Raw genomic sequence first — 25,430 nt, 5'->3', positions numbered from 1 at the left:
AAATTGAAGGTGTTCCAAAATGCATATAATTCTGCAGCTAGTAAATGGAATAGGTACTCAGTATTGATAGCATTTGTTCTTTTCTCTATTCATAAATTAAGAGAAAACTAATAAAATTATCTAAAACATAAAGTCAGAATTTCCCTCTTATAAAATAATGATAATTCTTTGATATGCTAGGAAACAATAAATATTCCATTGTCAACACATTAGACCATGTGAGAAGCACCTTTTAGATGTGATTTGAGTGGTAAAGCCACAAGAACCCTTACTTTCATGTCCCTGAAAAATCATCCCTAACAAGTTACTTTGTGTTTTCTTTATCAGAGATTTCTTTTTGAAATAAATTATTGCACTTTTCAGAAGTCCCCCATTTAAAAAAATTAATAAACCTTATTTTTTTAGAGCAAAGCAAAACAAAGTAGAAAGTACAGAGTTCCTATGTAACCTATTCCCTACCTAGGTACAACTGACCCACTATCAACATCCTGTATCACTGTGGTACATTTGTTAGAACTGATGAACCTACATTAACACATGATCATCACCCAAAGTCCGCAGTTTACTCTTGGGTTCACTTGTGTTGTACGTTCTATGGACAAATATATGAAGAAGTGTATCCACCATTGGAATACCTAGAAGAGTTGAACTTCCCTAAAAATCTGTGCTCTGTCCCTTCATCCTCTCTCCCCTGAAGCCCTGGCAAGCACTGATCTTTTTACTGTCTTTGTAGTTTTGGTTTTTTCCAGAATGTTATATAGTTGGAATCATACAGTATGTAGTTCTTTCAGATTGGCTTGTTTCACTTAGTAATAGGCCTTCAAGTTTCCTCCAGGTCTTTTCATGTCTTAAAGCTCATTTCTTTTTAGCTCTAATATTCATCCCCCCCAAAAGACAGTTTTATATATATCTTCCTTCTTAATCTGTATGCTTTTTATTTCCTTTTTAAAAATATCCTCACCTGAGGATATGTTTATTGATTTGAGAGAGAGAAAGAAACATCTATGTGAGAGAGAAATATAGATAGGTTGCCTCCTGTATATGCCCCTGACCACAGATCAAACCTGCAACTTTTTGGTGTACAGGATGGTGCTCCAACCAACTGAGCCACCCGGCCAGGGCTTTTTTATTTCCTTTTATTGTATGAGAGGGGACATCCTTATCTTATTCATGATCTCAGTGGGAAAGCTTCAATTTTCTCACAATTAAGTATGATGTTAGCTATAGGGTTTTTTGTACATATGCTTTATCAACTGGAAGAAGTCCTCCTCTATTCCTTGTTTATTGAGAGTTTTTTTTTAAAAATCAGGAATGGTGTTGTATTTTACCAAATGCTTTTTCTGCATCCATTGATATGATATGATTTTTCTTTTTTAGAATTCTGTTGATTTTTAAAACTATTTTATTTATGTTTTAGACAGAGGGGAAGGGAGAGAGAAAGAGAGGGAGAGAAGCATCAATGTGTGACTGTCTCCCATACACCCCAAACTAGAGACCTGGCCTGCAACCCAAGCATGTGCCCTGACTGGGGATCGAACCCACAACCCCTTGGTTTGCAGGCCAGTGCTCAATTCACTGAGCCACACCAGCCAGGGCTGTTGAGTTTTTGTTTTTTTTTTTTCAGAAGTCTCATTTCAACTACCTACCTATCTGTGAATATGTAGTTATTTCAAAATAAAAAAAATTTTAATGTAAAAATAAGTAATTCAAGGACACCTTCGTTTTTGAAATATATAAATTCATGAATATATTTTCATGAAAATTCAAATAATATACACATTTAGTAAAAAGGGAAAAGAACAAATAATTAATACTCAGAATAACCAATTTTTTCTTTCCTCACCTCATGAAAGCAAATAATCAGTATTTTTCAGTGTGTGTATAGTACTTACTATGGATTTATATCTATAATGACAGTTAACTGATACAGACATGATCAGACTATGCTATATCTTTACACCCTACTTTCTTGATAGTGGTAGAGCATGAAGTGGGAAATTCAAGACAACTGAGTATACCATACAGGCCTCATCTGTTCCTAGGCATTGAATGCTGCATCTGATTAGCAAATACTGATCCAGGAAGTATATATAAACAGAAAATGATTAATTTGGCTAGATATGTGAAGGAAAATAATATAGTATTCCCTCTACATTTATACTATTTTACAGATTCATTTATTGTTACGTGGTAGAAGGACAAGATGATTATTGCTTAGATATGTAGTTAACGTTAAACAAACTGGTTTTAGTGTTTATTATAACCAAATACCAACTTTTTAAAGTGAGGAGAACAATTTTTTTTTAAAGATCCATGTCTAATCACTGTATCTGGTTAAGAATGTCCCTTAAAAGATCTCATTGACCACACTTGACTGAACAAAATTTGTCTAGCTGAGGACAAATTTAGAACGACAACATGTAAATGATCAGGTCTCTCTGTACTGTGTGATCTGTGACAATATAATGCCAGGCTATACTGTTTCTCGTGTGCTCTTTGTTCCATCCCTACTTTTCTACATTATTTATGAAGAATTCAAACCTTTGTACAGATATATTGCTGATACTGATTCTACAAATAGCATATAAAAGGCTACAAACACTGTTTTACAAAATAAATTTTCTTTTTTTTTTTTTTTGGACCAGTGCAGTTTAGTTAGAATTCTTGCTAGAACACCTTTATATTGTATAAGAATTTGTTGAATCATAATTTGAAAGTTACTCTTAAAAATAGCAAATTACAATTGACCTATACTATTGCCAGCATCATAAAATAGTTCTTGAAAAGTAGGCTGAAGTTATTTTAAGAAAAATATTATTTAGTGAAAACTGAGGGATATTAGAGATGTAATTCAGTCCCCTCTGATTGTACCTTTATTGCTTTGATAATCAATTCAGCAGGGCAGGGGAGAGGGAAACACAGGGGAGGTTGAATTTGTTTGTATTTTTCTGTAAGAATGTTAGGTTTTAACCACCAAGTTATTTAATAATGTCACTGAAATTTTTACATGTATTCAGGCCTTTAGCTACTTTACAGTTGTAAAAGAGATCCAGGAAGAGCAAAAATTTTAGTTTTGTATCTTCTTTTTCACAAGGATATACCTTTTCTTTTTCTTTTTTTTTAATTAAATGAGGCACTTATTTGTGTATGCTCTATGTATTTCCAGATACAGTTAGATCCCTATTCATTAACTCAGTGTTCAGTGCAAAATTCTAGTCAAAATGGGTAACAGAAGAAGAGAAGAGGGAAAAATTAGGATGTCTTGGTTGTGGAAAACAAGAGATATGGAGTTTATAAATCCATCTGACCTTTCTGACAATCAGGACAAAAAGGGAAAAAGAGTGGGTTATGTAACTTCAGTGTCTGGTAGTAGGTAAGGAACATTTAAATTGAGTCAAGAAATGAAGTGGGACAGGAGAAAGGAATTATGCCTCATAGATAGTTATGTTTTTTTATATTACAGAGTTTTTGTTCATAGTTTGAATCTTGTGTTGTATATACTTTGTATAGAAATATATTTGACTTTAATTTCTATAATGGGTAAATTTTTCAAATTAGGAGATAATCTAAGGAAATACTGGTATTAAATGTGTAAGATACTTTGTAAGTATAATTAAGCTTGTCATTAAAGGAATTTAAATATGTGAGTACATGTGCTAAAAATATGACAGAATGGTAATTAGGTTAATGTCCTAGAATTATTTTTTTTACCGTATTTTCTGGCCATTTAGTTGATATTAATAAATATCTTCTAGAAGACTGCCTGAAGTGATTTTAAATTGTAAAAATCAAGTCACATTTATTTTTCAGTAATTATTGTCTGTGATTACTAAATTTAGTAATTCATGTCTGTGTCCAAAAAGATCAGTATAAGATGCTTGAGAATTCTGTATTACCTACTTGTGAATACCCTATTGGCCTAGTTTACTACTTTGGAAGATGACAGCTCTAGGAGTCATCTTCCTAGATGACTCCTAGAGCTGTCATCTTGGGCTTGGGCACAGAGTTGTTGGCTTTTTCAGTTATTCTCCAAGTTTGAGCCTTAGTTTTGTAGGTTCAGAAACATCATGTCAATGAATTATCTCCAGTCCTAAGGTGCTAGTGAATTAAGCCATTCCAAATAAGATACACCCAAAATGAAAAAGTAAATCAGAAGCCCATGAGGAATATATATAGGCCAAGTATAATAGACTGTTATTCTGACTAGTTGAACACATTAGAAAAGTCTACTTTAAGAAACCAAATAAAGATTAACTATTGCTTTTGATAACCTTTTACTTATTTGGTATTCTCAGTAATATTGGTAAATGTTTGTTAGATGATAAATTATGTGGCAAATGTTCTCTTGAAATTTAAATCAGAGTATGTATACAAAGAAAGCTTGGTTGGCATTGAAATTAAATTGGGTTGACCCTTAAGTATGAGGGATTATTGAGCATTTCTTCTTATGGTTATCATATTGATATTTTTAGTAACAGAAAGTCATTTTCTTTTTGTTCACTAGTAGCCATGTTTTTTTTTTTTAACTTTAGATTTCATTTATTTATTTCTAGAGTGAGGAGAAGGGAGGGAGAAAAAGAGGGAGAAAGACATTGATGTGTGGGAGAAACATGGATCAGGTGCTTTTCACATGCCCCCAACTGGGGACCTGGCCCACAACCCAGGTGTGTTCCCTAACCTGGAATCAAACCTGCAACCTTTCAGTTTGCAGGACAGTGTCCAACCTACTAGCCATACCAGTTAGGGCTAGCCTTAGTTTGTAAAAACAAATATATTAAGGTATAACTTTTGCCCCAGCTTGTGTAGCTTGATGGATTGAGTGTAGACCTGTGAACCAAAGGGTTGCCAGTTCAATTACCAGTCAGGGCACATGCCTGGGTTGCAGGCCATGTTCCCAGTTGGGGGGCTGCTGAGAGGCAACTTCACATTGATGTTTCTCTCCCTGTCTTCACTTCCTTCCCCTCTCTCTAAAAATAAATAAATAAAATCTTTTACTTTTTAAACTGTTTTTCATTTTTTAAAATATTTTTTGTTTATTTATTTTAGACAGAGGAGAAGGGAAGGACAAAGAGAGGGAGAGAAACATCAATGTGTGGTTCCCTCTCGTGCACCCCACACTGGAGACCTGGTCCGCAACTCAGGCATGTGCCCTGGCTGGGAATCGAACCAGTGACCCTTCGGTTTGTAGGCCCGGGCTCGATCCACTGAGCTACACCAGCCAGGACTTAAATAAAATCTTTCAAAAATTAAAAAAGGATATAATTTATGTATCATGAAATTCACTCATTTTAAATGAACAATTATTTTTTGTAAATATAGAGAGCTGAGCAAGTATTATCATAGTCTAATTTTAGAACAGTTCTGTCTCCCTCCAAAGGAAACTGGAATCACTCTCCTCATTCTTAGTTTACCATGCCTAATTATGTAGGTTTAGCTTCCTACAACTAATTGTAAAATATGATAAGAATGAATACTGTAGAATTTCCCAAAATTATTTGGTCCTCTAGGCTGGTTCATTTGTTTGTTTTAGAGGTTTGATAATTTGGAGCATGGACTTTTTTTTCTATATATTTCTTTATTCAGACACCAAAATTATGTAATAGGAAAAAGTGACGAAAATAATTTGTGTTAGAATGAATTGTCTTTGGGAAATAAATTTTCAAGTTTGCTTCTTATTTGGAGGGTGCAAATTAATTAATGAGCAAACAGAAGTCATTGAATAAATATAAAATTACAAATTTATCTGACCCTTGTTAGAGATTTAGTAGGGAAATTTACAAAGCCTTTTAAAAAGGCTCTTAAGATTTTATATAATAAAAAATGCTTTGCAAATTTATCATGAAATTAATTTGTTATTCTTTCATTTTCTTTAATTTAGCTTCTCAGAATCAAGAACGTCTGTGTGCATTTAAAGATCCCTATCAAGACCTTGGGATAGGTGAGAGTCGAATCTCTCATGAAAATGGAACCATATTATGTTCAAAAGGTAGCACCTGCTATGGTCTCTGGGAAAAATCAAAAGGGGACATAAATCTTGTAAAACAAGGCAAGTAATACTTTTCTTATCTGAAATAACCTTGTGTTTCATACAATCGAAGTTTATCTGAAAAGCATGGAGGTAGATTAAAACGTTCTCCTGAAATGCAAATATTTTAGAAGCATGTATCTATGTATATATTTATCCACAAATTCCAGATTTGTAAATGGACATTGACTTTTAGCTTATTTTAATAACACCTTTCTTATTATGATAATACTAATATATCCCTATTGTATGATGTTTACAAAATACAGAGAACTAAGAAAAACAAACATCTACTATTCCGTACTCTTAAGAATTCTTTTTACTCTATTCTATTAGGTGTGTTTCGATGTTCCTCTATGTTTACACGTGTGTGTTTTTTTTTCAAAGTTAGGATAATACTGCATGAATTGTTTCATACCCAGTTTTTTCTATCTTAAGTTATATCATGAATGTTTCCCCATTTAAAATAAACATTTTTAACCCCTGCACAATGTTCCATTGTTTACACATATCACATTTTACTTATGTTTTACTCTGTTGTTGGTCATTATGTTGTTTTCTGGTTTTCACTGTAATACAGACTACTTTAACAAACATCTTTGAACATAAACTTTTGATTTTATCTGATTATTTCTTTGTGATAGATACCTTGGAGTAGAATTATTAGATTATAAAACATGAATATTTTAAAGGCTGTTCATAAAAATTTCTATGTGGCTTTTTAGAAATGCTATTTATATTTACATTCCCTCGAGCAGTGTATGAGAGTGTTATGAAATCCTTGTTATAATTATATATCATTATCTTTTAAACCTAGATCAATTTAATGTAGACAAAAATGAAACCCTACTGTTGCTTTAATAATTCTTGTATTAATGATGAAGTTTAACAGTTTGTTGTTGGCTTTACCCTCATGAATGCCTATTTACACTTTGTCATTTTCCTGTTATTTAAAAAAATGTGTCTCCTATTGATTTGCAAGAGTATTTATAACTGAAGTATTCTTTCACATTAGATGCAACTATTTCAGTTATTTTTTAGTTTATTTTCATTTTGCTTTTGCTTGTATTGTCTCTTAACATGTCTTTAAATATGTCCCTTAACATGTTTACATTAATATCAATTTGTAGGATGTTGGTCTCACATTGGAGATCCCCAGGAGTGTCACTATGAAGAATGCGTAGTAACTACCACTCCTCCCTCAATTCAGAATGGAACATACCGTTTCTGCTGCTGTAGCACAGACTTGTGTAATGTCAACTTTACTGAGAATTTTCCACCTCCAGATACAACACCACTTAGTAAGTAGTTAAAGTAACTTACTTTTCCTTGTAATTCCTTTCTCCCATGATTTGCAACATTTAAAAATATATAGAAACATCCAGGTTTGGCAGGAGTGAGAGGGAGAGTTCCAGCATCACGAGACTATATCTAGCTAACACCTGAAATCTAAAAGCGGTGCACCAGGATTTCCAAGGTATTGGTATATTACCAAGTGAATCAATATGTAGTACATTCCCGCTCCTATGGAGGGGAATTTGGGCGATATTAAGAAAACTGCACATGTGCTTACTCTTTCATCCAACACTCCCATTTGTAGGTATTTATCTTGAAGATACACCCCCAACAGTATAAAAATATATATGCATAGAGTTATAGCTGTACAATATTGGGAGCTATCAAAATATCCAAGAATAGGAGATTACTTGAAATACACTATGGTATATACCTGTAATGGAGTACTAACTATACAGCTAACTAGCTTTGAGAAAAATGACTTAAAATAGTCTAAAATCTGCCCATTTCATCTCATCCTTGCCAGTTTCTGTTGATACTGACAATTCTGTTGATAGGGATGACTGGAGCTACATTTTAATTGTCAGATTAAAACAATTTTTTTAACCTTGGCCCTTTCCAAGGAGACACTGTTAATGTCTTTCAGTAAAAGTTCAGTATTCATTTCATAATGTATAAATTATACCTTAATAAAGGTGTTACAATAAAATATTTAGTGCTTATTCTCTAAGACCAGTGTTCACTGAAACATTATCTCCATATCTCACATTACGTTTTTCCAGTGGCTGTTGGTAAAGCCTTGCATTTGCATAGCATTTTATACTTTCAAAGTGCTGTCACATGTATAATATCTTTGAAGATGTCTCCTTGGTATTTAGGTAGTTTAGTCAAAATAAGCCCTTCTGTCTTAATGAATAACCATACTACTCAGGAGGAATGGTTATTTAAGTGGTTTTCTTTCTCCAGGAGATTTGACTTACAGCTTATCTTTCTTAACCTTTGCCTATCATTGTATTGATATACAATAAATATCAAGCTTTAATATTTTGGGTCCCAACAAAAATTTTTTTTAAGTTTAAAGTTTGAAATTATTTTGCCCTGGCTGGTGTGGCTCAGTAGGTTGTGTGCTGACCTGCAAACCAAAGGGTCACCGGTTTGATACCCAGTCAGGGCACATGCCTGGGTTGCAGGCCAGGTCCTGGGTGTGGGGTGCATGAGAGGCAACCACACTTTGTTTCTCTTCCTCTTTTTCTCCCTCCCTTCACCTCTGTCTAAAAATAAATAAATAAAATCTTTAAAATTTTTTTGAATTATTTCAAACTTATAAAAACTCCCCTGTACCCTTTACCCAGATACATCAAATGTAACATTTTGCTATATTTGCCTATTCTCTCTCTCTCTCTACACACACACACATACACACGCACACCTTTTTTCTACACTTTCTGCAAATAAGTTGCAGGCATCATATCTAAATGTTTACATATTTTGTAGTTATCTCTTTGTTTCTTCTATTAAACTCTAAAGTCTTTGGTGATAGGGACTTATTTTTAATTTCTCTTTTACTCCACAGTGTCACTGCAGTGTCAGACACATAGTGGGAGTGCATTGCTTGTCGAGTAAATAATTTAATAAACAAAGGGATATGTGCTTATGTGTAAATTCTGAAATACAGTCATGGACTGCCTAACAATGGAGATATGTTCTGAGAATGCATCATTAGGTGATTTTGTTGTATGAAAATCATAGGGGAGTTATGCAAACCTAGATGGTTAACCACACCTAGACTGCTTGGTATAGCCTGTTGCTTCTAGGCTACCAAAGCTGTACAGCATGTTACTGTACTAAATACTATAGGCAGTTGTGACACAGTTATAAGTATTTATTTATTTATTTATTCTAAGGATTTTATTTTTATTTTTAGAGAGGGAAGGGAGGGAGATAGAGAGAGAGAGAAACATCAATGTGCGATTGCTGGGGGCCATGGCCTGCAACCCAGGCATGTGCCCTGACTGGGAATTGAACCTGCGATGCTTTGGTTCACAGTCCCCGCTCAATCCACTGAGCTATGCCAGCCAGGGCCAATTGTAAGTATTTATATAATTAAACACAGAAAAGGTAGAGTAAAAATGTGGTAGAAAAGCTAAAAAACATGACATAACTGTATAGGGCCCTTACCAGGAATGCTTGCTCACTCGGTGAGTCAGTGAGTGATGAATGAATGTGAAGGCCTAGGACTATTGTACATTACTGTAGACTTCATAAACACTGTATACATACTTAGGGTACTTTAAATTTATAAAACAACAAGAGATTAAATCAAGCACAAGAGAAATGATGTAATCAAAAGACCTATTAAATAGGAGATGTATGAGGCTACTGCTAGTGCAACATGGCATACTGTTTTAAAACAAGCTTTTTTTATGAGCAGAAAAAAACACTCTAAAATAACAAAAAGTATAATAAATATATAAACCAGTAATAGTCATTTATTACCATGATTATATATTAGTAGTGTACATAATCACATGTGCTACACTTTGATATGGCTGGCAGTATAGTAGGTTTGTTTATACCAGCACTCCACAAACATGTGAGTAATAGGTGGTGCTATGATATTTTGACAGCTAAGATGTCACTAGGTGATAGGAATTTTTCAGCTCCATTATAATCTTATGGAACTATCATCGTATATCATTAGGTCCATTGTTGACCAAAGAATTGTTGTGTAGCACATGACTGTATTGTAAAATGCTTGAAAAGAATAAGCTTTTTTCTTACATCTAGCAAAAAATGATTTTAATGGATTCATTTACTAATGGACAAGGTGTTTATTAGAAGCTGGTTTCTACTGTCAGTTAAAAGCACAAATGCAACAAAATAGTTCATGAGATAGCAAGTGCAGACAAAACAAAAATATTGCTAACTCCCTTATTTTGTAATCATTATAGCAAAAGCATAAAAAAGCTAGCCCTGGCTGGGTAGCTCACATAGTCAGAGTGTCATCCTGATATGCCAAGGTTGCAGTTCCAGCTCTGGTCAGGGCACATACAAGAAGCAACCAATGAAAGCATAAATAAGTGAACAAGAAAATGATGTTTCTATCTGTCTCTCTAAAATACCAATTTTATAAAAAGTACATGAAATTCATAATCTTCCTATTCTTTCACCTCTCTCACCAAAATGAAGCATTTTGAGATTGCTTCATTAAAATCTAAAAATAGATTTTAATTTTTAAAGTAATTCAGGAATATAGAAAACTTTTCCTAAGTAGGTGCTGTTAACACGATCTCATTTTCAAAGAAGCTTACTCCAAAAGTACAAAAGTACAATTGTAGTGTATTTTCATTCATTAAAATGATAAGTAGGTTACTGCTTTTTTTAAAGGCCACACAGTAAGGTTATGCTGTAGTGTAGCAATTTTCAACTGGTGTGCCACAAGAATTTTTAAAACGTGTAATACCTGACTATGTAGTAAGAGTCATGGGCCTCTTTTTCCTTAGATTGTTAAATTAAAAAATTACAACAGCCAACACTACAATAGCTGTTCGATGTGAATGAATCAAAATTATACTTGTTGTTTGGTCAGGTCAGCAAAAAATACATGTTTTCATGTGCTTTAGAATTTAGTATAATTAGTTTATGTGTGCCATGAGATGAAAAGGGTTGGAAATTGTTGCTCTAGGGAAAAACAGAGGGTACATAATGTTCTCTGTTAGCCCTACTCATGTCTCTCTAGATTGTTTTCAGAAGAGCAGCTTACTTCCTGATCAAGCCATTCATTGCATTGCTGGAATTACATCTTTCTCATCAAGCATGCATTTACACAGTATCACCACATTTGTTTGCCTTCTTACTGCTATAATGTACATTGAATGGGGTTAGACCTAGCAACAGTGAAGGAATGTATGGATTACTGAGACTAACAAGATATAGCTCTCTTTCCTCAGAAAAATGATTTTTTTCCACCTTCATTTGCAGGTGAAGACCATGAGGTACTTAAGTGATATAAACTAAAGCATATGATAGCAGTGGATCTTTAAGAATAATGTGGGGGGAAGTTGACAGGGAAAAGCTGACCGACTAATCACATGACCATAAGTGAATGTAGGTATTCTGCTGAGCCACAGAATCCCACAGTAACAATCATTCAAGGATTACGCTGATGTAGAGTTAGAGGACTCGAAAAAGGTTACTCCACCTCTCTGACGCTCTAAAATTATTTTTCTTTTAATTTCAGATATTATGTAGTCTTACAAAACTGTTTTGCATTGTTTTTTTTTTGTAGGCAATTAGGGCACAAATAAATGAAATCTCCATAGGCTATTCATTCTGGCTGTTTCCTAAAAAATTGAGCAGAATGGGAAGTCTACTGATGCTTTTTGTTGAGATATGAACACAATGTTTGTTTTAAAATAATTAAATAATTAATTACTAATGTTGGAAAAAGGAACATAAGCCATTGTTATGTGCCATAAAAATTAAGATTCTATTTGGGCTATAGATCACTAATGATTGGCCAGTAAAGACACTAGCTCTCTGTTCTCAAAAAAGCTTTCTCCTTCAATCCCAGCATCTTAGTTTTCCTCTATTTAGAAGAATTATTATCCTCTAAGAAAAAAGAAAAAGAATGGAAAAGAACTTCTGATATTTAGAAATCCATGTCAGTTATTTTGCTGATCTGAGGTTTAGATTTAAGGTTGCCACCAGAGGTTTATAGCATGTGTTCAACCACATTATCAGATTAATTCTCTAAGACAAAACTGGGTAGAGATAAGGAGATTTATGGGCTGATAATTCATATTCTGTGTCTTTATACCTCAATTATTAATTTTTCAAATGTTTCCTACTGGCAAGTCTATAGTAGCCTGTCTTTTTAAGGGAGTTAGTACCATATTTGACTGCTTTCATTATATGGGAACCTTAAAAAATACTTGCCAGTAGTTCTGTGCCTATTTAGTGCATAAGTAGACCTGACTCTAGACATGATTTTGGAATTAATTAAGATCAGGTACTTTTCAACCCTTGGGATCTTATTTTCTGAGGCCCTTTTATTTTTTCTTAGAAAAACCCTTCCTCTGTTGTATCCACTATGGTATGTTAACTTTTGCAGGCACTGGCCTTCCTTTCCCTAGCAACAAATGTTGTTCTTAGTTCTCTTTCCTCCTGGCCTTAAGGATATTTGTATTAGATATTTATTTAATGGGTCTTGCTTCATAAAATACTTGCAGTAAACTTAAGATTCTTAATGTTATTCCAAATGGGATAAGTCTAGTAGTGAAATCTTAAGTCACTTTATCAGAATTATGATTATTAGAATGAGCAGTCTTTTTTTCAGTAAACATACAGAGAATTCTGCCATTTAATATATAATGAAATCAAAACTAGCTAAGTAACATTTTTGAGCACTCAGTATGTGTTAGCAATGTTTTAAGTGCTCTTTCCACATTAAACCTTCCTATTTAACCCTTAAGGAAACATATGAGATAGTTACTCTTATATTCTTATTTTACATTGAGAGCACTGAGGCGCAAATATGTAATTTACCAAGTCACACAGCTAGTAAGTGGTAGAGCCAAGATTAAAACTTAGGTGTTTTGCTTCCATATTATGTGTTATTAACTATTACTTTCTATTGGTTTTAACCATTACTCAATTGTTACATAACCATTCCACTCAAAAAGGGGACCCGTTTACATTTGTTCATTCACTTGGAAGGCACAGAAAAAATTTTTTGAAGAATACTTAATTAAAATTCAAGGACCCCTTCATGATTTTTTCACAACATCTGTATACCACTAGGTATATATTGCAAATGTTTTCTATATTTACATGATATATTAGTTAATATTTTTGTTTAGATCATCTCCTTAAAAACTATATATTTTAAAGGGAAACTTTTCATTACTGCTATAAATATAAAACCAGTATCATAAGTAGAGGGTAACTTTAAAAATTAATGATTCAAAAGTAAGATGAAAACAAAACAGTGTTATTAACTAGCTAGATATTATTGCTTGCCAAATTGTCTAACGCTTAATTAAAGCATGCTTTCTTTGTTACAAAAGGAGAACAACAAATGTTGGAGAGGTAATAGAGATAACACGGTTACCAAATTGAGACTTTCTTTAATAAGCAGACAAAAGAAAGAAAACTAACTTTTATTATTGCATGTCCATATATAACCTAAAACCAGAAGTCTGACACTTTGGGAAAGTGAACTATATTTTCCTGTGTCTCTTCCAATCATGAGAGACTTTGTAGAACCTACTCTGTTTAAAAAAGAAAATCAGTCTTTATTTTAAGTAAATAAATTTATAATTACAGTATTCTTTTACCTTCTTATATGCCTAATTCTTCCTAATGTGTTTGTAAATTTCCAGAGTTTGAAGGAAGTGTATAATTATTGCAAGATTTGGACTCTTATTTTGTAACAATTTATTTTTTTAATCTTTTTTTAATGTTTTGATTTGGAGACACGGGGGAGAGACTTGTTGTTCCATTTATTTATACATTCATCGGTTGATTCTTGTATATGCCCTGACCAGAGATCAAACCTGCAAACTTGGTATGTGGGCACTACACTCTCATCACCTGAGCTACTGTGCGAGGGCTGTAACAATTTCTTGATAAGATTTCCCAAGTTGGTATAATTAACCTCCCTAACTATAAAGTAAACAGAATAACTAAATTAGTAGGAAAGAGGGCAAAAATTTGTCATTTTTTAAAAACATTTAAACTCAATTCATTGTATTCAGTGTTGAAGGTTCTTGGATGACCACAGTATAAATATACTTTTTTCTTTTATTTACATTATTCATTAAGTTTATGGTTGGATCAAGTTGATGAGAAAAGATTGAATTGCATGTAAACCTGGGTTTAAGAAATCACATTCTAATTTATGCTGTGCTGTTAAGAGTAGAAATTCTGCCCTAGCTGGCGTAGCTCAGTGGATTGAGTGCGGGCTGCAAACCAAAGTGTTGCAGGTTTGATTCCCAGTCAGGGCACATGCCTGGGTTGCAGGCCATGACCCCCAGCAACTGCACATTGATGTTTCTCTCTCTCTCTCTTTCTCTCTCTTCCCTCTCTAAAAATAAATAAATAAAATCTTAAAAAAAGAAAAAAAGAGTAGAAATTCTAATTTTGGTGTGTGACAGCAAATTTTTATCTTATACCAAGCTAGAAAAGAAAGCCTATGTTTAAAGAAGCTGATAGTGGTTGGCGTAGGGCCACAGGTAGATATTTAACTGTTGTGAATTTATAGTGATAAATCCAACTGAATGCACTTACAAAAGATTTGGAAGTCCGCACTGAAATGGATCTGTTCTGCTGTTTCTAAAAGCAAAAATGGCTAGTGGAACTTAATTTTTCTGTGGCTGCTATAACAAATTCAGTACAATGTTGATGAAATAAAATAACACATTTATTCTCTCATGTTTCTCCTGGAAGACAAAAGTCTGAAATCAGTTTCACTGGGTTGAATCACAGTGTTCATAGGGTTGTGTTCTCTCAGAGCTCTAGGATTTTTCCACCTCTGGTAGCTGTTGGCATTTCCTAGCTTGTGGTTGCACCATTAAAATCTCTACCTCCAGAGTGACATTGCCTTCTGTTCTCTGTGTCAAACTTCCCTCTGCCTCTCTAAGGACGTTTCTAATGGCATTTAGGGACCACATAGATAATCCAGGATAATCTACCCATCACAAAATCCTTAATTTAATTAGTCACATTTGCAAAGATCTTTTTTCCAAATGAAGACACATTTACAGGTTCCATAGATTACAACCTGATATCTTTGGGGAACCATAGTTTAGCTACCATATGCTGTATCATCAGAGACATGTATCCAGTCACCCATTTCATGGGTATAGAAAAAAAACACATAAGTATTCTGCTGGTACAAGGAGTGGTAGGTGTTGCAATATTCTGGAGACAGCAGCAGTCATGGTTTCTAGAGTGTGGTGGATTCCTGATCATGTGAGTGGCATTAGGGTTCTACAGCAGTAAGTTTTCTCAGAAGAGATGTTAACTCCCTTCCCCAGGTTCTGTAGTATGACTTTGGAAGTCATTCTTGAAAGCTCAAGCTAGATTCTCTTTGTCTTTTTTTAGAGAGACACTTTAAGTGTTTGACATTGTTTTGAAGTTGTCAGTGCATTCCCAGCCAACACTGACTGTGTCTGCTCAACTACTACTGAATTTTATTTATCAAAAAGATAAGAAATAACAAGTGTTTCAGAGGATGTGTAGAGAAGGGAACTCTTCTGCACTGTTGGTAGAAATGTAAATTGGTGCAGAGATTTATAGGGTTTCCTAAAAATTAAAAATAGAACTACCATGTGATCCAGCAATTCCAAAGAAAACAAAAACACTAACTTCAAAAGATATATGTACCCCATGTTCATTGCAGCATGATTCACAATAGCCAAAATACAGAAACAACGAATGTGCCCAACAATGGATGAGTGGATAAAAAAATGGTGATACAGACACATGCACAGACTCTTAGAATGGATTATTATTCAGTCACAAATAGAAGGAAACCTTGCCATTTGCAACTACACGGGTGGACCTTGAGGGCATTATGCTAAGTGGAGTAAGTTACACAAAATACAGTATGATCTGACCAATATGTGGAATGTTAAAAAAAAAAAGTGAACTCATAAATACCTCAGAACAGGTTGGTGGTTGTAAAAGATGCAGAGTTAGCTGAAAGGTGTGAAGGGGTCAAAAGGTATAAACTTTCAGTTATAAAATTAAAAAATTATGGGGATGTAATACACAGCAAGGTGACTATAGTTAACACTGTATTGTATATTTGAAAGTAAATCTTAAAAGCTCTCATCGTAAGAAAAAAATATTTGTAACTATATATGGTGACAGAAGTTAACTAGAGTTATTGTGGTAATCATTTTGCAACATATAAAAATAGTGAATCATTATGCTGATACCTAAACCTAATATAATTTTATATGTTAATTATACCTCCATTTCAAAAAACAACATATTATTTTAAAGACAGTTGCTATTCAAATGATGTCTAATTCCATCTTGGTTTTAAAAATATTTTCAGTGCTTTCATTTATCTATTATTCTGCTTTTTATGGTACACCAACATCTGAAACCACTAAATATTTGTTAGATGGATATTCAATTTTGTAAACATGAAAATATGCAGAAAATTCTCAGTAATCAGAGATACTACAAGGAAATGAGGCACAGATAAGGAAGGTAAAGAGGAAACACACATGGAACTAGAAATCATAAAAGATAAGAATTGATTGTTAAAATAAAGACATGGAAATTATTTCTTGATCTACATGCAAATCTGTCTAGTAGTTCAGGAGACTTTCTTTTTAAACATTTTCTTTATTTTTAGAGAGAGGGGAAAGGAGGGAGAAAAAGTAGGAGAGAAACATCAATGTGTGGTTGCCTCTCACACACCTGCTATTGGAGACCTAGTCAGCAACCCAGACACGTGCCCTGACTGGGAATTGATCCAGCGACCCTTTGGTTCACAAGGCAGGCAATCAGTACACTAAGTCACACCAACAAGGGCATTAGACATTTATTTTTAAATATCAGTCAATTCCACAATATATGCTTGTGACTTAGATTTCACAGAGCAAAAGTTTCCATGGAGTTTGCTGGTAAAGCCAAGGTTTATCAACAGACTTTACCCTGTATATCCATACAGTCAAGTAACAGTATTTTAAAACACCAACATGAAGAGGGATTTTTTTTTTAAGAAAATACAGGCAAGGGACTTCCGGCAAGATGGAGGAATAGGTGGACGCACCGTACCTCCTCGCACAACCAAGAACGGAACCACAATAATTTACAACAATGATTTGCAGTCATAATATCAGAACTGTCAGAGGATTTATCTAAATGGAAGTCGGACAGCCAAGAAGTTGAAGTAGACCCGTACATCCAGACTGGTAGGGGACGACGAGCCGAGCGAGCGGGCGTGGGGCGGGCGTGGGGCTGGCGTGGGCCGCAGGCACGCGTAGGTCGGGGGAAATTTGGCGCAAAATCGGCAAATCGGCGCGACAGCAATCTGGGATGCGAGAGCGCAGCAGTGTAGCGGTGATCCCTGAGTACGCAAGCAGCGGCTGGGGGAATCAGTGGGGCAGCGATTGTGGACCAGGGCAGAGCTCACGGCCCAGAAGCCCAGGGAAGTGTCTGGCTCCAGGAGAACGGAACGGTCGCCATTGATCCCTCCTGTCCCCGCTCCCACCCCTGCCCCCACATATAACGTCACAAGCTAGCGACTGGGGCGCCCAGCCCCGGTGAACACCTAAGGCTCCGCCCCCCACCGTAACTAGAGCAACCAGACCGGAGAAAAAATAAATAAATAAGTAAAATAATAGGAGAGATAGGGAAAGACATAAGACATGTTTCCAGCAGAACAGATCAGTCCCCCAGGACTCATCCTTTTGAGTGACCAAGAAATAGCCAATCTATCAGATGCACAGTTCAAAACACTGGTGATCAGGAAGCTCACGGAACTGGTTGATTTTGGATCCAAATTACATGAAAAAATGCGGATTACCATAAAAGGGATGCAGGAAGACACACGGAGGAGAGCCAATTGTGAAAGGAAGGAATCTGAGTCTCAAAACAACACAGTGGACCAGAAGGAAGATAGAATCAACCAAGCAGGAGAGCATGATGAAATAAGAATTCAAAAAATCGAAGAAAAGCTTAAGACCATCGAGGACACCTTTAAACGTTCCAACATCCGAATTATAGGGGTACCAGAAGGGGAGGACCAACAAGTGGAAAAGTTATTTGAACAAATAATAAAGGAGAACTTCCCCAAACTGGCAAAGGGAACAGTCTTCCAAGAAATCCAAGAAGCTCAGAGAGCCCCAAAGAAGTTGGACCCAAGAAGAAACACACCAAGGCACATCATAATTACATTAGCCAAGGTAAAAACGAAGGAGAGAATCCTAGAAGCAGCAAGAGATAAGGGGACAGTAACCTACAAAGGAGTTCCCATCAGACTGTCAGCTGATTTCTCCAAAGAGACCTTACAGGCAAGAAGGGGCTGGAAAGAAATATTCCAAGTCATGAAAGACAAGGACCTACATCCCAGATTGCTCTATCCAGCAAAGCTCTCATTTAGAATGGAAGAGAAGATAAAGTGCTTTTCAGATAAGGTCAAATTAAAGGAGTTCATCATCACCAAGTCCTTACTTTATGAAATGCTAAAGGGACTTATCTAAGAAAAGAAGATAAAGAAAAGACATGTATAGTAAAAGGACAGCAAACTCACAATTATTAACAACCACACCTAAAGCAAAACCAAAAGAACCTAAGTAAACAACTAGAATAGGAACAGAACCAGAGAAATAGAGGGCACGGCGGGGGGGGGGGGGGGCTAGCAGTAGGGGTGGGAGGAGGAGAGAGGGGGAAAAGGTATAGAGAATAAGTAGCATAGAATGTAGGTTGAAAATAGATAGGGGGAGGGCAAGAATACTACGGGAAATGTAGAAGCTAAAGAACTCATAAGTATGACACATGGACATGGACTAAAGGGGGGGAATGTGGGTGGGAGAGGGGGCACAGGGTGGAGGGGAGTGAAGGGGGAAATGGGACAACTGTAATAGCATAATCAATAAAATATATTAAAAAAAAAAAGAAAATACAGGCAAAGCAGGTAGATATGGGATGAAATTGATAATCAGGGCAGAGCTAACAAAACTTCAGAATAAAAACTGACCAAAGCTACACAATGTATAAATGGAATCTTGCTACTACTGCATTAAAGAATTAATATATATTTTTAAAACTTTTTATTTATTGATTTTTAGAGAGGAAGGGAGAGAGAAAGAAAGAGAAACATCAATTTGGTGTTCCACTTATTTATGCATTCACTGTTGATTCTTGTATGTGTCTAATTGAGGATTGAGCCTGCACCTTGACTTATGGAAATGAAACGCTAACCAAATGAGCTATGCTGCCAGGGCAAGAATTAATTTTTTTAAGGTTTTATTTATTTAGGTTTAGAGAGGAAAAGGGAGGGAGAAGGAGAAGGAGAGAAATATCAATGTGTGGTTTCCTCCAGCGTGTCTCCTACCAGGAACCTGGCCTGAAACCTAGGCACGTGCCCTAGACTGGAAATCGAACCAGTGACCCTTTGATTCACAGGCCAGCACTCAACCACTGAGCCACACCAGCCAGGGCTCTGACCATTATATTTTTTAATAAGTATAAAAAGGAACAATATATTTTGCTTTGCTTCTTTTTAAAATGCTTCATAAATTACTAAGCAAAGCCTTTTTAGCCATCTTTAGGGGCCACTTTCTGTCTATTCAATCACTTTAATACAATCACAAAAGCAGTAAAAACTGAAATCAGATCTGAGCTCCTGCAGAAGACTCTAAGAAATGGAGGCTTTTTGCTTTCTAGCCTTTGCATTTTAGGAAGGCACACTAGAATGAAGGCAGAGTGGATAACATTTCCCTTTATATTACAATATCAAAATATCTATCACATTATTTTTTTATAGCTACACAATGTAATTTTTTGAGAGAATGGGGTTCTCAGAGAGTCAGTAAGCAGACCAGGGGGTGAAATGAATGGTTGGAGGTGTTTCTACTCCAATCCAAAGTCTTTTGCTCTGTCTCTATATTTGTTCTCCCAAGAACCAGTCACAGTTCAGCAGTGCCACTGCCCTTCAGCTCCTTGATCTTTCCTTGCCACCTGTTTCCTGGTGCCTTATCTCAGGCTTATTTTATTATTTTATTCATTGATTTTAGAGGAAGGTGGGGCAGGAGAGAAAGAGAGAGAGAGAAAGTGAGAGTGTTTTTCCATTTACTTGTATATTCATTGGTTTCCTGTATGTGCCCTGACTGAAGATGGAACCCACAACCTTGGTTTATCTAGACAACACTAACCAACTGAGCCACCCAGCCAGGGCCTTGTGCACATTTTAGTACTTCTAGACCTGCACTGTAGTGATATGCTTTATTAAGCACATACAAACATCCTCAGGATATTGTCATAGACTTCCGTTTTTCTCACTGCTTTACTTGCTTATCCCTATGCCTGTATCTCAGCATGGGCATTTACTCCTAGAGGCAGTAGCATGAGATCTTTAGAAGATTTTTAAGCAGCCTCAAAATTTGTAATCAACAATTCTCAAGAAATTTGTTTGTATAACTTCTTCTAGGAAGTAAGTCAACTCTCTTAGTCTGTTCTACATGGCATATAATGTAATATAATGTAATACAGCCTGAGTTCACTCAGCTCCCCAAATATTTGAGAAGCTAAGCGCCCAAGGCATTCAATGGTTATGTTGTTCTTAAATGAATTTTTAAAAGTGATTATCCATTTTCAAACTCATGCCATGGTAATAAATAAGTACCAATTAGCTAAGACACAGTGCATGGTAATGATATGGTTTGCAGGGTGTTCAAATTGTTTGGTAATGTCACAGAAGCACAATTTGTGTGATTATAGACTGGGTGAAACAGATATTACAGATAATTACAGAGATCTCCCAGGACTATTATTGATGATGCACATGTGATTGTTCTTGTCCATTTATGTGTTTTGTGAGTAACAGCTCTTTTAAAGTGTTGAGATGCACTGCATATCACACTTTCTATTCCTTAATCCATTTAATGGGAAATAAATATCAGAGAATGCATCCAGAAGATATTAGAATTGTATCATATGTTTAATCTTTCTAATCAGTATGTTCTTTTGGAGTTAGGATATCTAAATTCCAAAATCACTAGTTCCAATTCTGAGAATTTTTTTCTACATATTTATCCTACATATATTTTTGAAATGATTGTAAACAAAGTCATTCATTGCAGCATTGTTTATTATAGTAAAATAGTAGAAATAACTAAATGTGCATTAATAAAGAACAGGTTAAAAGATTTTGTTACAACAGCATAATGAAATAGTATAAAGCTTTAAAAAAAAGAATTAAAAGCTTTCTCTGGTCAAATTTAGAAAGATCTTCTTGGCATATTATTAAGTATTGCAAATGTGGGCAGTGGTGGATATGATCATGTGTTCAAATTTGCTTCTACACACGTAAAAATTATGAAAGGATACACAAAAAAGTACAAATATTAATTACTTGTATATGTATGAATGTAACTTGTATGTGTATGTGGGAATGTGGGTTAATGAAGGAGTCTGTCATTCAATAAATATACAGATATTCATGTTAGTATATTACCTGTTCAAAAAGTTAAAAAATAGAAGAGACATTTGTTTATTTTATTCTCAATTTCTATTTAAAAAAATTTACATCTATAGAAAAGTTGAAGTATAATATTTATTTATTTTTAGAGAGGGGTAAGGGAAAGAGGAGGAGAAAGAGAGAAACCTCGATGTGTGAGAGATACATTGACTGATTGCCTCTTGCACGTCCCCAATGGGGGACCTGGTCTGCAACCCAGGCATGTGCCCTGACTGGGAATCAAACCAGTGACCTATCAGTTCATAGGCCAGAGCTTAATCCACAGAGTCACACCAGTCAGGGCTGCTTTTTCTTTATATTTAAATAATACAACATTTTTCTGAGTCATTTGAAAATAAATTGTAGATACCGTAACTCTTTAACATTAAATATTTTAGCCTGCATCTTTTAAGAATAGAGACATCCCCCTTTATACCCACAATTTCTTTATAATACCTAATAAAGTTAACAATTCTATGATATAATCCATACCAAGCACATATTCTAACTTTCCCAATTGTTTCCAAAATGTATTGTGTAGATCTTTATTTCCGGATCCAGAGTCAATTAAGTAACATTTTGTTATGTCTCCTTGAGTTTTTTTATTATTATTATTGAATTTATTGGGGTGATATTGTTTCACAAAATCATACAGGTTTCAAGTGTATGACTGAATAAAACATTATCTGCACACTGCATTGTGTGCCCATTGCCCCTAACAAAGTCTCTTTCCATCCCTATTTACCCCCACTCTGCTCACTTCCACTTAGCCCCCACCCCCAGTTTCCCTGTCAGTTACCACACTGTTGTCCATTTCTTTGTAGTTTATATATATTTTTATATATATGTATATTTTTATATATATATATGTATATATATATTCTTAGCTAATCCGTGCACCTTTTTTCATCTAGTCTCCCCACCCCCTTTCCCTTTGACAACTGTTTGTCCTGTGTATCCATGTCTCTGTTTCTATTTTGTTCATCAGTTTATATTATTCATTAGATTCCACATATAAGTGAGATCATATGGTATTTGTGTTTCTCTGACTGATTTATTTCACTTAGCACAATAATCTTCAGGTCCAACCATGCTGTCACAAAAGGTAAGATTTCCTTTTTTTTTTTTTTACAGTCAAGTAGTATTGCATTATGAAAATGTACCATGCTTTTTTATTTACTCATCTACTGATGGGCATTTGGGCTATTTCCAGATCTTGGCTATTGTAAATAACACTGCAGTGAAATAGGGGTGCATATATTCTTTCAAATTAATATTATCAGGTTTCTTTGGATATATTCTCAGAAGTGGGATGCAAAGGCAGTTCCATTTTTAATTTTCTGAGAATATTTCATACTGTTTTCCACAGTAGCTGCACCAATCTTCATTCCCACCAGTGGTGCAAAAGAGTTACCTTTTCTCCACATCCTCGCCAGTACTTGTTGTTTGTGATTTATTGATGATAACCATTCTGGCAGGTGTGAGGTAATAACTCATTGTTGTTTTACTTTGCATCTCTCTGATGATTAATGAAGTTGAGCATTTTTTTCATATGTCTGTTGGCTGTCTGTATGTCCTCCTTGGAGAAGTGTCTATTGAGATCCTTTGTCCATCTTTTAATTGGATTGTTTGTCGTCCTGGTGTTTAGTTTTATACGTTCTTTATATATTTTGGAAATTAACCCTCTTTCTGATGTATCACTGGCAAATATGCTCTCCCATTCATGGGTTCCCTTTTCTTTTTGTTGATGGTTTCTTTTCCTGTGCAAAAACTTTTTAGTTTGTAGTCCCATTTGTTTATTTTTTTTCCTTTGTTTCCCTTGCCTGAGGAGATTTGTTGGCAAAAATATTGCTGTGAGAGATGTCTGAAATTCTACTGCCTATGTTTTATTCTAGGATTTTTATGGTTTCATGACTTACAAATTTAAGCCAGTTTGAGTTTGTTTTTGTGTACAGTATAAGTTGGTTGTCTAGTTTCAATTTTTTTGCATATAACTGTCCAATTTTCTCAATATCATTTATTGAAGAATCTGTCTTTACTCCGTTGTGTGCTCTTGCCTCCTTTGTCAATATTAATTGACCATAGAGGCATGAGTTTATTTCTGGGCTCTCTGTTCTCTTCCATTCATCTATATGCCTGTTCTTATGCCAGTACCAGGCTGATTTGATTATTAATAGCCTTGTGGTATAGTTTGATATTGTGGTACCTCCAACTTTGTTCTTTTTTCTCAAGATTGCTGAGGTTATTCTGGGTCTTTTTGGTTCTATATAAATTTTGAAATATTTGTCCTAGATCTGTGAAATATGCCATTGGTATTTTAATAAGAATTGCATTGAATCTATAGATTGATTTTGGGTGATATGGACATTTTAATAATGTTAATTAGTCCAATACACAAACAGTTTACATTTCACTTATTTGTAGCTTCCATATTTTTTTTCTTTAATGTTCTGTAATTTTTCAAGTTCAGGTCTTTTACTTCCTTGGTTAAATTTATTCCTAGGGACCTTATTTGTTGTTGTTGTTGTTGTTGTTGTTGTTGTGGCAATAGTAAATGGGATTATTTTCTTAATTTCTCTTTTTGATAGATTATTGTTGGTATATAAAAATGCCACCAATTTCTGAATATTAATTTTGTATCCTGCTTTGCCAAATGTATTTATAAATCTAGTTGTCTTAAGGGTTTTCTGTGTGCGGTATCATGTCATCTGCATGTAATGACAGTTTTACTTCCTCCTTGGCTTTTATTTCGTATTGTCTGGGGCATATTTCTTTGTCTCCCCATTTTGTCTCTGTATATTAGATTGATCTGCTGTGACCCCAAACTTGTTATGATGGCTTTCTGATGATGGTGTCTTGTTAGGCTCAGTATTGCAATCTTCCAGATCACTTGAGCTCCATGCTCTAGGAATGTGTCTTGTGGGTTATTGGCACCCTCCTGTTGTACAGGTGAGTCTTGAATGCTGTTTGCCCTTTTGTGGATGGAATTAATCCTTTAGGCTGGCTGATTATAAGGGTAAACCTTTATCACCATGTATGAGAGGGTGTTCAAGGGCTGCCTCCCCAGCCCCCTGCCACAGACAGAGTTGTTCCCAGCAGAGTCTGGAGCCTTCCGGAATCCCCTTTTGGGTGTGTAGCTTGTGTGGTTAGTTGCTCTATAATATAGCTTTAAATCCGGTTTGGTGCCAGGAGTGGGTGAGTGTAGCTTCCAGCTACTATTCTTCAGTTATTCTGAAATCCAGAAAAGATGTTTCAACTTCAGAAACAGCATTAATACAGAACAGATGAAGACCTGGCTTTCTGAATAAATAGTGTTGTACACCAGAGAATGGCATTTGTATTAGGAAGATTTAATTGCACATAGTAAAGTTTGAAATTTTCTTGTGCTTGAAGGAAAAATGTGATCCTGTGTTTTAACTACTGTGATCTCTTGATTAGTTTCATCATTTTTGTTTATGATTTGATGCCTGACATTTTTTGAAATTCAAAATTGTACATGAGGGCATAATCTATTTTTTCTTTTATGCATATTGTTCATTGGTTTGTTTCTTTGCTAATTTTATTAGTAATGGGGAATGTTGGTAGGAGGAGGACATTGGGAGCTTTGGAGTTAATATATGAATGTAAGAATTGGGGTAAAAGGTGGAAGATAGAGGTACTTTCCAGATATTCTTTGCCATTTTACAGTTCTACTCCCAATTTCATCCATATCCTCAAGTCTACTATGAAGTTTTTTAAAGTAGTAAGGAGAAGTTACATTATCAAGGATGCAGTCACCAAACTATGTATATCATTGGACCATTTTTTCTTTTGTTGACAACTTCACTTTCCATTTATTCCCTCAATCATTTGTTAATTCCAAAAATCTTAACTAATTTTTGAAGTTATTTAAATTTTCTGATACTC

The 25,430-nt window shown here is 35.0% G+C and overlaps 1 protein-coding gene across 4 annotated transcripts in view; it reads left to right on the top strand.

Annotated features, from left to right (window-relative positions):
- BMPR2 (bone morphogenetic protein receptor type 2) overlaps positions 1 to 25,430 on the top strand; it is a 144,214-nt gene that overhangs the window by 68,016 nt on the left and 50,768 nt on the right. For 3 of the 4 annotated variants that reach the window (XM_036023049.1, XM_036023048.1, XM_028510586.2), the window contains 2 exons: positions 5,879 to 6,046; positions 7,156 to 7,326. In XM_036023049.1, coding sequence (XP_035878942.1) covers positions 5,879 to 6,046; positions 7,156 to 7,326 — 339 coding nt within the window. Of the gene's footprint in view, positions 1 to 5,878; positions 6,047 to 7,155; positions 7,327 to 25,430 lie in introns of those variants that run through there. The other variant, XM_036023050.1, reaches the window with a different exon arrangement.

This window comes from Phyllostomus discolor, chromosome 4 (genome assembly GCF_004126475.2).
Source record: "Phyllostomus discolor isolate MPI-MPIP mPhyDis1 chromosome 4, mPhyDis1.pri.v3, whole genome shotgun sequence".
NCBI classification, from domain to species: domain Eukaryota; kingdom Metazoa; phylum Chordata; class Mammalia; order Chiroptera; family Phyllostomidae; genus Phyllostomus; species Phyllostomus discolor.
This window is presented reverse-complemented; position numbering and strand designations above follow the sequence as displayed.